Source organism: Diplodia seriata, assembly GCF_021436955.1.
Source record: "Diplodia seriata strain FDS-637 chromosome Unknown scaffold_9, whole genome shotgun sequence".
NCBI lineage: Eukaryota > Fungi > Ascomycota > Dothideomycetes > Botryosphaeriales > Botryosphaeriaceae > Diplodia > Diplodia seriata.
This window is the reverse complement of record NW_027117316.1, coordinates 361366-372927: the sequence shown is the minus strand read 5'-3', so window position 1 is coordinate 372927 and position 11562 is coordinate 361366. Positions and strand designations below refer to the sequence as shown.

Sequence of the window (11562 nt, the reverse complement as noted above, 5' to 3'; positions counted from 1 at the left end):
CCTCCAGCTGAGCCTGCCACGCCGCTCGCTCCCCTATCCGTCAGCACCATCCTCTACGCCTCGAGAGCGCAACCGCCGCCAGCGTTTTGTTCCCACACACTGCCGTCGTCCCGCAAGGGAAACACAGCCATGGGAGTGGTCTCAGATCGTCGGTCGGCCTCTTGGGCGGGCATGCCACTCCGGACCCTTTCTCTCATCACTGTTCGTGTTGTCGCGATTCTGCTTTGAAGCATGCGCTAATCTCGACCCTAGTTGACCTTCCAGAATTCTGCCCTCATATTGGTACGCACCGCGCCCTCAAGATCTAATCCACTTCTGTCCGTTGCGTAATACCTGTTGGCGGCTTTCACATGGTCTGGAAACTCGGCCTGCACTTGAAAGATCATGGCTGTCGGCAGCCTGACTAGGAGTACTTCTATGAGAGAACGCTGGACAAACAGCGCCATTGGACATCAAGCTGCGGTGTGGAATAGCATGCTAACGAGTCCTGGTAGGTAATGCATTACTCACGCATCATGCCGATGACGACTCCGCATCGATATTTCACGAGCACAGCAGTCTTCATGAATGAAGTGCTAAAGCTTTCGATCTCTCTCACGATGGCGCTATACGACATATCCTCAACCCTTCCATCGTCCACGCCAGCGACGACACTATTTCAAGCGCTCTCATCCGCCGTGTTTGCCGGCGACAGCTGGAAGATGGCCATACCCGCGATGCTGTACACACTGCAGAACACCCTGCAGTATGTCGCTGTCAGCAATTTGGATGCCGCCACTTTCCAGGTCACATACCAAATGAAGATCCTTACAACTGCACTATTTAGTGTAGCGCTTCTGGGGCGGAGTTTGACATTGCGCAAGTGGGTCAGCCTTGTCCTGCTCATGGCAGGCGTTGCTATCGTGCAGATGCCCACCGGGAACGATCCTTCCAGCATGGACAGCTTGCGATTGGAAAGCTCCCGCCTCTTCTGGCCGCGCAGCATCGAGGAGCTCCGGGACCTCGGCAGCGAGACTGCTAAGCAGCTTATGAAGCGCACATCGGACCACATAATGAAGAGATCCGCGACTTACGAGGGCATTGAGGAAGATGTGGCGCGCCAGCACCCACAGCTTAATTCTTCCATCGGACTGTTTGCCGTTGTAGTTGCTTGCCTGCTGTCAGGTTTGGCAGGCGTCTACTTCGAGAAAATCCTCAAAGAGTCCCACACGCCGGCCAGTCTATGGGTCCGCAACGTCCAGCTATCATTCTACTCCATTTTTCCGGCACTTTTCCTGGGTGTCATGTTCATGGATGGAGAAGACATAGCCAAGTACGGCTTCTTTGTCGGCTACAACTGGGTGGTCTGGGCAGCTATCGGATTGCAAGCACTCGGCGGCGTTGTAGTCGCGATGGTTGTGTCGTATGCCGACAACATCGCGAAGAACTTCGCCACTAGTATCAGCATTTTATTGTCTTGCCTCGCGAGCGTGTGGTTCTTCGACTTCACCATCTCAAGACACGTAAGCAGACATTACCCTTCCCCGCCATTGCGCTCCAACTGATTTTTCTAGTATGTCATCGGCACCGCCATCGTGCTCTTCTCAACATATCTGTACACAAGCAATGACCGGCCTCGTCTGGCGCCAATCAAGATCGCGAGCTTTGAGAAGACGATCGTAGATAGAGAAAATGGCTTCTTCGATATGACGCCAGGAACGGGCGGAGGCAACAGGCTCAAGGTGCCCCGCGCAGATCAAGCTCTGTCAAGCAGCAGGCCCACAACTCCAACCATGGAGAGGCAGGGATTCAATTTCGATAAGCGTAAGGAATGAGCGCGGGAAAAAACAGGGCAGCTTATGTTTGGAGACTGCGTCAGCGAAGGGGGACAAAATAACAAGATACCAGGGGCGGTTGGATGGGTTCGTTTGATAAGAGGGGATTCACACGCATTGCATAGACTGCAAGGCTATGGAGCAGGCGCGTCACTGGTTGGCGTTAGGAAGATTGGTCCGCCCGAATTACTTGGCCACCGTGCCTGGACAGTGTATTTCAGGCGGTGCGTTTATTCATTTTACTTCAGTCTGATGAGAAAAGAGATGGGTTATGGCATGCGAAGCAAGCGCGCAAGCGTCGGTGAGAGGCGAGGTATTCATTCGATGGTCAAAGAATCACGGTTTCTCTTCTTTCTCATATCATCGGGAACCTGTCCCGAGAGCTTGCATTTACATTGTGGCATGTTCAGACGGAGTTGCTGACGGTGTTTCTGGAAGCTGGCCTGCCTGGTAGATTAGGCATCTTCCTTCACGGCTTCTTCGCGCCTTCCACTTCTCATCTTCCCCACACCTCTCACCTCACACCTCACACCTCCACTTTCCACGACACGACCATTGTGTCCGTCTCACTCAGTACGCGTGACCGTATGATTCTCCTTGTATTGATATCCTCAGCCACCTGCATTTGACGGTCACACTGAAGATGGACGACTCCGTCTTCGAGATGCTGGACGGCCTTGAGACCCAGGCTCGCCCGCATGACAGCGGTCACTTCACACAGCACTCACGGGGCACGGATGCGCACGGAGGGTACGGAAGCTTCCAGCCCGCAGCGCACCACCAACAGTATCGCCTGTATCGACATGAGATGTCACGCCGCGAAAACGATGAACACATCGAAAGACGCCACCCGCACGACTACAATCAATTCGATGGTGATGTCTCATTTGACGACTTCGGTAGGTAGAAGCAAGGTGGATTCGTGAGACCTTCACTAACTGTGGGTAGACCATGCCTTGTTAAGGCAGCCGGAGGATGACCGAACCAGGCAAGCACAGGAGGGTCGCGCACGACTTTCGCTTGCACCTGCGGGCAGCGGGCAGCAATATCCGAGAACTGCTGAGGCTCATCATGGATATAGTCAGGGGACTGGAACTGGTGAGATACTGCACGGCGAATAGCAGTAGCGAAGCACGTCATAGGTTGACTCCAGGCAGGTCAACCCGGATTCCACCATGCGCTAGACGCTCCCCAACCTCAGCCTGCATACTACCCATTCATGAGCCAAAGCAGCTCATCTCCGCGAGGCCTACCCTCGAGCCCAAGCTTTCGTGCCACCCAGCGGGACCTTGTTCAACGGCGACCCCGCCACCAAAAGCCATATCAAATACCGCGGAATATTGAAGAACGCAGGGATGTGGTTGATCCATCGGTCGACTTCGAACCAGATTTCATCAGGAGCCGGCCTCTCCAGAGGCCTCAGCGAAATGGCATGCCCTTGGTCCAAGGCATTGAGCTCGTCTCCACCCACGAGCTACCCGATCGGTTCCGTACCGTCTTCCCATTCCCGGCCTTCAATGCAGTGCAATCCAAATGCTTCAAAGATGTTTATGGTACGGACAACAACTTCGTTGTGAGTGCACCCACTGGAAGCGGCAAAACAGTTATCTTCGAGCTGGCCATCTTACGCTTGATGAGCGGCCATGCCAGTGGCTCCTTCAAAGCCGTCTATCAAGCTCCCACAAAAGCACTCTGTTGTGAACGGCAGAGAGATTGGGAGAGAAAATTTCAGCCCTTGGATTTGAAGGTCAAGGAACTCACAGGCGACACGACGAACGAACAGCTGCATGACGTCCAAACAGCAGACCTGATAGTCACCACTCCAGAGAAGTGGGACAGCATGACTCGCCGCTGGAAAGATCACGAACGCTTGGTACAGATGGTCAAACTCTTCCTCATTGACGAAGTCCACATCCTGAAGGAAGACCGTGGCGCCACCCTTGAGGCTGTCGTCTCACGCATGAAGTCGGTCGGTACGGATGTCCGCTTCGTCGCCTTATCCGCGACAGTGCCGAATTTCGAAGATATTGCAACTTGGCTTGGAAAGGATTCCACCAACCAGGACATACCTGCCCGGAAGGAGAGATTCGGCGAGGAGTTCAGGCCGGTTCAGCTGCAGAAGCATGTTCTTGGTTTCGGCGGAAACAACCCGAGCGATTTTGCTTTTGACAAAGTCCTCAATGCCAAGTAAGCTATTCTGAAGCCTTTTGGGAGAGATAACTGACTTTCGCCCGTAGATTACCGGGCGTTATCGCTAGGTATTCTCAAAAGAAGCCGATTATGGTGTTCTGCTTCACACGGAAATCTTGCGAGGAGACCGCAAATTCTCTTGCGAAATGGTGGAATGAAAGTGAGCCCAGGCTACGATTCTGGGAACAGCCAAGGAGGTTGCCAATATTTGAAGAAACAGCATTGCGTGGTAAATTCACCTTCCGAAGTTGATATGTTTTGCATGGGGTACTCACCTCGGCATGCAGATTGCGCAGTTACGGGAGTGGCGTTTCATCATGCGGGCCTCTCGCTGAACGACAAACAAGCCGTCGAGAAAGCATACCTTGCCGGAGAGCTCAAAGTTATCTGCTGCACATCGACTTTGGCCGTCGGAGTCAATCTTCCTTGCCACTTCGTCATCATCAAGAATACCATCACATACGTGCATCCAAGTACTCGAGAGTGTTCAGACCTCGAGATCATGCAAATGCTGGGGCGAGCTGGTCGACCGCAGTTTGACGACAATGCTGTGGCGGTCATCATCACGAAGAACGAGAAGGTCAGGCGATATGAGATGATGGTCTCGGGGAAGGAGATTCTAGAAAGCCGGTATGTCAAGCACAATATTCGTATCCTCTTCAGTTTCTGATTCGGGCGCTAACTGTCTGCAGCCTACACCTCAATCTTATCGAGCATCTGGTGAGTTCACGCTCTTGACTATCCGGCTCAATAGCTACTAACAAACGCGCAGAATGCTGAGATAGGTCTACGTACAATATGGGACTTGCAATCGGCCAAGAAATGGCTTCGGGGCACTTTCCTCTATGTGCGCTTGCAGAAAAACCCAACTCACTATGAGATCGAGGGCGATGTCCCCGGAAGCACCCTTGACGAACGTCTGGAACACATCTGTGCACGTGGCCTGGAGCTCTTGGCTTGCTCAGATCTTGCTGAAGGAGAACAAAAAATTCAACTTACAGAGTACGGAGAGATCATGGCTCGGTACGCTGCGCGGCTTGATACCATGCAACATTTCATCGCGCTTGAGCCACAAGCCAAGTTATCTGAGATTGTAAGCTTGCTAGTCCGAATCTCTTCATGCACAGGATTATTGACATCAGAGACAGCTATCAGCAATCTGTTCGGCCAGCGAATTCCGGGAAATCAGATTCCGACAGACGGAGAAACGATTCTACAAGGCCATAAACTTATCACCAGCCATCAAGTTCCCAATTCCCGTCAACCTGGATCTGACACCGCACAAGATCTCGCTCATTATTCAAGCTGTCCTTGGTGGTGTGGACTTGCCCAGTGATGAAGACTTGGTCCGTCAGCGCACCCAGTACAACCAGGACCTCAACCTTGTATTTCAGCACACTCGTCGCTTGATCCGATGCGTTGTCGACTGTGCTATTCACAAAGAAGATTCAGTGATGGTCCGCAACGCGTTGATCCTCTCGAGGAGCATGTGTTCGCGAGTCTGGGACGACTCGCCCTTGACCATGAAGCAGATCGAATCCATTGGACCAGTCGGTGTCCGAAAGCTTGTTAATGCCGGCATGAGAAGCATAGACGAGCTTGAGCTTGCTGAAGCCCAACGTCTTGAAACCGTTTTGGGAAAGCATCCACCCTACGGTGACTCTTTGCTTGCGAAAGTCAAAGAGTTTCCAAAGCTCCGCGTGTCGTTGAGGCAAATGAAGGGTGTGGTTAGTCGCTGTGCCGTCCACAGGCCTAGTGCAGTCTCGCTAAGTACGGAATAGGAAAAGAGATCAGCGCAGACCGTTACCGTTAATTTCAAAGCCGAGATCGGTTTCATGAACGAAAAGCCACCGTTGACATTGGGCCGGGGGCCCTCGCGAATCCCGCTGTTCATTTGCCTGATGGCGGAGACGTCAGCTGGAAAGATGGTGCATTTCCGGCGCACCAGGTACAGAAGATGCTGCCTTTCTTTGGCCTCCGCTGACTCGTCACAGTGCAGCAAAGCTTGGCAAGGGTCAAGATGTGCTTTTCTGTGCTGAATTGACCGGCCTGAACCAGGTTGTCACATGTTATGTGATGTGCGATGATGTTGGTAAGTTCGAAGGCATTGAATGCGACAGTCTAGTTGTTGACCAGGAAGTAGCTGGTACGATGAAACACGCAACCGTTCAACCCGAGATCCCTGCTCATCTCCAAGCGCATCTGCGAATGAACATTTCGAAGAGACGCTTGGAAGGTGTTACTCATCAACCGCAGCCACCTCGCAGCTCCCATAGTGATGAATACGGAGACGGCGGGATTGACGATTCAGACTTGGTCGACGTTGATGAGTTTGTCGACATTGACAAATTACCGGCGTATGGCTCAGTGAATCCTGCCGCCGGGTCCCGTCGGTCTCAGAAAACGGTCACGCAAGAAATCCTAGGAACAAGTCGTACGGGCCAAGCCGTGGACGCGCAAGCCGGGGCACACGGTAACGGCGCACCCAAGAGATTGGACAACGGGAAATGGGCGTGCAACCACAAGTGCAAGAATAAGCAACAATGTAAGCATACCTGCTGCAAAGAGGGGCTTGACAAGGCGCCCAAGCCAGCGAAGACTACTGGCCCCGAGGCCGGCAACAGTACGCAACGCGGAAAGAAGTGTCCTAATAATAAACACCTCATTACGGATGGGAAGACGCAGACTAGGCTCTACCCTAGCAAACGCGGCCTGAACACGGGCGCTGGAACACCGCGGAATGTCGAGAGCCTGGATCTCACAGGCACGTCAGGGCTAGAGAGCCAGCCTGTGCCCCAAGCACGCCAGGGGTACGAGAAACTTCGGGCCGAGGCGAAGCACGCCCTGCCTGAAACTACCCCTGTTTCAGTGAGCAGCTCCAATAAGAGGCCGAGACATTCCTCCAGAAGTGGCGAGCCATCGCGTCTATCATTCCTGCAGAGAGAGAAAGAGGAAGAAACGAACCCACCTATCACAAGCGAGAACGACTATACCGAACCCACTGAGGAAATGGCGTCGACTCAGGCATACGGAGCCAAAAGCAACTCGGCTTACCACGCTCAGCAAGATGATGAATACATGTTCCACGACGATGGGGACTTCTTCGCGGATCTGATGGCTGGTGTTGCCTTTCTGGACCAGAACCCCGGCCCACGCGCTCCCGAAAAGAAGCCAGAAGAGGTTCGCGGACAACAACAAGCGGCGCCGGAGCCTGCTATTCCTCGAGATCTAGCACCACCGAAAGAATCACTTCCATCCCTTAAGCCGAGCAGGTCGTGGTCTCCTGAGCATCCGTTGGGAAGCCTCAGGCCAACGCTTCAGGAGCGATCCTACACAAGTACACCACCGCCACGCAGCGCTGGTGGATCCACAAGCTCCATGGGCTCGCCGCGGGTCGCAAGGAAACCTTTAAGAGCACTGGACACGTCCTCTGTCCGGTCGCAGTCAACAACTTCGTCCAGACTGCGCTGCACCAACCCGGACCCGGATCCCCTGTCCCCTGAGGAGCCTTCGCCTAAGGTCATTCCCCCCGGACTCGAGGACATCGACCCATGGCTCATCGAGGAATATGCTGCCTTCGTCAACTTCACATAAAGTGGGCTCGCGACGGCCTGGTTTTCTCGTTTTTCTTTTTTCTCGTGCGACTGTATTATTAAGGATCGTTTTCTGGTGTTGACTTGCTTTTCTTTTTATCGCTGGCAACTTTTCATGTACCGGATGTATCGGATGGAACAAAATGGCATCTGCAGGAGCTAGCGGATCTCTGGGACGGGTGGTACTGCTATGCACCATTTAATGGGTTCGGGTTCGGGTCGCATGTGCTGCTGCGCGGTGCCGGTTGCGGAGTACTACTATTGTTGCATTTACAACAGGCGGGGTGTATTGCTTTGGGGTGGGCGGACGGGTGTTGCAATGGTTGTGGCACCTAAGATGGCTAAATGCTGGAAGATATGATGGCCTGGGAATCGATAATGGGACATGTGGTATGGATTAGGTTAAGATCTGGCTTGCTCTCTACGGGTGGAGGCATGCTTCGATAGGCAGAGTGGCGGAACTGCGCGATCAAGTTGCTGTGGCAGAATTCTTGAGAAGAAAACCAAACTGGAATTTCGGAGTCAAACATTGACATTCATCGTGTGCTTGTTGACGGGAAGGTTGGTATGACGCGGTCGCATCTATTTGGATTAGCCGCCACGTGACGGATCAGTGCCAAGCCGTGGCCGCATCATCTGCAACGACGCCCAAGCTACCACCTCGAGCTTCAGACCGGCCACCGCCATCACACCCCCCAACCCCACCGCTCTCGCCGCATCAGGATTCTCCATCCGAGGACCATCCTGATCCCGTACCGCCGCCATCATGGCGCCACCTCAGGACACGCTGTTCCGCTCGGCGGACATGTCCTTGACCCAGCTTTACATTTCCAATGAAATCGGGCGAGAGGTCGTTAGCGCTCTGGGAGAGCTCGGTGTCATGGACTTCCGCGATGTGAGTGGCCCAGAGGACATGCAGGAGATGGGAGGCCGCCGTGTTCGCCAGATGATGGATGGTTTGGACTGACGGACGCGCGTGTTAAAACAGCTGAACGCCGAGACCACCGCCTTCCAGCGCACCTTCACCCAGGAGATCCGCCGGCTCGATAACGTGGAACGCCAGCTGCGTAAGGACATCAGGAAGATTGCTCGTTGAGGTTGCGCCGTGACTGATCGGGGACGGACAGGCTACTTCCACGCCCAGATGGACAAGTCGAGCATCCCGATGCGCTCCATCTACGAGTTCAACAACACCCTGGCCGCTCCTTCTGCCTCGGAGATTGACGAGCTCGCCGATCGCGCCCAGAGCCTCGAGAACCGCATCGCGAGCTTGAACGAGAGCTACGAGACGTTGAAGAAGCGTGAGGTCGAGCTCACCGAGTGGAGATGGGTGCTGAGGGAGGCTGGCGGCTTCTTTGACAGGGTATGGCATATCGGTCGACGCGGTGTAGCATTGGCGGCTGACACGGACACAGGCCCGCGGCCAAACCGAGGAGATCCGCCACTCGATGGACGACGACCCCGATGACGACGCTCCGCTTCTGGCGGACGTTGAGCAACGCGGCCAAAACGGCGACGCGGAGCGCTCTTTCTCCGTCATGAACATCGGCTTCGTTTCTGGTGTCATTCCGCGTGACAGGATTGCCGCCTTCGAGCGCATCCTCTGGCGTACCCTCCGTGGTAACCTCTACATGAACCAGAGCGAGATCCCCGAGCCCATCATCAACGCCGAGACCAACGAGGGCATCAACAAGAACGTCTTCGTCATCTTCGCCCACGGCAAGGAGATCATCGCCAAGATCCGCAAGATTTCCGAGTCCCTCGGCGCCGATCTCTACAGTGTCGACGAGAACAGCGATCTCCGCCGCGACCAGATCCACGAGGTCAACAGCAGGCTGAATGACCTGACTGCCGTGTTGAGGAACACGAAGCAGACTCTGGACGCTGAGCTTACGGCTATTGGCCGCAGCTTGGCTGCCTGGATGGTCGTCATCAAGAAGGAGAAGGCTGTCTACCAGACCCTTAACAGGTTCTCGTACGATCAGCAGCGGAAGACGCTGATTGCGGAAGCCTGGGCGCCCACGAACTCCCTAGGTCTGATCAAGTCCACCCTGCAGGACGTCAATGACCGCGCTGGTCTCTCCGTTCCGACCATCGTCAACCAGATCAAGACGACGAAGACCCCGCCGACTTACATCAAGACCAACAAGTTTACGCTGGGCTTCCAGACCATCATCGACGCGTACGGTACTGCCAAGTACAAGGAAATTAACCAGGGTCTTCCTACCATCGTCACCTTCCCCTTCCTCTTCGCCGTCATGTTCGGTGATTTCGGTCACGGTTTCATCATGACATGCGCCGCTCTCGCCATGATCAAATGGGAGAAACAGCTGTCTCGCGGCAAGCTGGACGAGCTGTTCAGCATGGCTTTCTTCGGTCGTTACATCATGCTATTGATGGGTATCTTCTCCATGTACACCGGTTTGATCTACTGCGATGCTTTCTCGAAGCCCCTGCCGTTCTTCAAGTCTATGTGGGAGTTCCCCGAGGACTTCAAGGTTGGAGACTCGATCGAGGCGACTCGCGTTGAGGGTTACACCTACCCCTTCGGTCTCGATTGGAGATGGCACGAGACGGAGAACGACCTCCTGTTCTCCAACAGCTACAAGATGAAACTGAGTATCCTGCTCGGTTGGTCTCACGTAAGCTGTCTTTCTTCTCAACTGGGTGATTTCTGCTAACAAGTGCTTACTTAGATGACTTACTCGCTCTGCCTCTCTTACATCAACGCCAAGCACTTCAAGTCTCCCATTGATATCTGGGGCAACTTCATTCCTGGTATGATTTTCTTCCAGTCTATCTTCGGTTACCTTGTTTTCGCCATCGTCTACAAGTGGTCCACCGACTGGTACGCCATTGGCCAGGCTCCCCCGGGTCTGCTCAACATGCTCATCTACATGTTCTTGTCACCCGGCACGATTGAGGACCCGCTGTACAAGGGCCAAGGTCCCATTCAGATCATCTTGCTTCTTCTGGCCGTCGCTCAGGTTCCCATCATGCTCTTCCTCAAGCCCTTCTATCTTCGCTACGAGCATAACAAGGCTCGCGCCCACGGCTACCGTGGCATCGGCGAGAACAGCCGCGTCAGCGCGTTGGACGACGACGACGAGCACGGCCATCTCAACGGCGGCCGCGAGAGCTTCGGCGACGACGAGGAGGGTGTCGCGCTCATCAGCCAGGACATCAGCGGGGGCGGCGAGCACGAAGAGTTTGAGTTCTCGGAAGAGATGATCCACCAGGTCATCCACACGATCGAGTTCTGCCTCAACTGCGTGTCGCACACGGCGTCGTACCTCCGCCTCTGGGCGCTGTCGCTGGCCCACCAGCGTCTCTCCATCGTGCTGTGGCAGATGACGATCGGCATCGCCTTCGGCATGGAGGGCGCCGTCGGCATTATTGCTGTTGTCTGCCTGTTCTACCTCTGGTTCGTCCTCACCGTCTTCGTCCTCTGCATCATGGAGGGCACTTCGGCCATGCTGCACTCGCTGCGTCTGCACTGGGTCGAGGCCATGAGCAAGCACTTCGCCGGCGACGGCATCCCCTTCGAGCCCTTTTCGTTCAAGGTCTTGCTCGAGGAGGAGCCGGTCGAGTAGAGAAGGAGAAAAAGTCTCATTTTTTCTGGTTTCTTCTAGAAATGGGGCTTCTTCGTTGCTTGACCGCGGGCCTGGATGATGGAGCAAGCAAGCATGCGTGAGTGGTTTTCTTTCGACTCAATTTGCTTTTTTCCCTCGAAAGGGTTGGGGAGCGATGGGATGTGTAGATGTGTGTGTGGGGGGGTAAGAGGTTGGAGTGGTGGTTGGGCAAGAAGCCTTGTACAATCAGTTGTTTTGCTGGCTTTTTGTTGCTATTAGATAGGTAAATTCATACGGCACTGGGGTGCCTCTTTCGAAATTTTTTTCGCTCTTCTGGGTGTATGTGTGATGGCTTATGCGCGCGTCGTGCGAGTGGTTGCGATTGAGGAACTG

At 54.3% G+C, this 11562-nt stretch overlaps 4 protein-coding genes across 4 annotated transcripts; all 4 read left to right on the top strand.

The window, feature by feature from the left end:
• Positions 1-599: 599 nt before the first annotated feature.
• gms1 (UDP-galactose transporter Gms1) lies at positions 600-1814 on the top strand (the record flags this gene model as incomplete). The annotated part of the gene is made up of 2 exons (XM_066779943.1): positions 600-1502; positions 1554-1814. The coding sequence occupies 2 exons, from the start codon at positions 600-602 to the stop codon at positions 1812-1814; spliced, it is 1164 nt and encodes a 387-aa protein (XP_066629172.1).
• Positions 1815-2457: 643 nt separating this feature from the next.
• On the top strand, positions 2458-4005 carry HFM1_2 (ATP-dependent DNA helicase MER3; the record flags this gene model as incomplete). The annotated part of the gene is made up of 2 exons (XM_066779942.1): positions 2458-2713; positions 3203-4005. The coding sequence occupies 2 exons, from the start codon at positions 2458-2460 to the stop codon at positions 4003-4005; spliced, it is 1059 nt and encodes a 352-aa protein (XP_066629171.1).
• A 501-nt stretch (positions 4006-4506) lies between these two features.
• HFM1_1 (ATP-dependent DNA helicase MER3) lies at positions 4507-7598 on the top strand (the record flags this gene model as incomplete). Its single annotated transcript, XM_066779941.1, has 6 exons — positions 4507-4634; positions 4697-4724; positions 4777-5097; positions 5153-5731; positions 5786-5952; positions 5999-7598. 6 exons carry the CDS (start codon positions 4507-4509, stop codon positions 7596-7598), a joined length of 2823 nt encoding a protein of 940 aa, XP_066629170.1.
• A 765-nt stretch (positions 7599-8363) lies between these two features.
• Positions 8364-11190, top strand: VPH1 (H(+)-transporting V0 sector ATPase subunit a; the record flags this gene model as incomplete). Its single annotated transcript, XM_066779940.1, has 4 exons — positions 8364-8553; positions 8725-8960; positions 9013-10239; positions 10294-11190. The coding sequence occupies 4 exons, from the start codon at positions 8364-8366 to the stop codon at positions 11188-11190; spliced, it is 2550 nt and encodes an 849-aa protein (XP_066629169.1).
• Between the last annotated feature and the right edge of the window lie 372 nt (positions 11191-11562).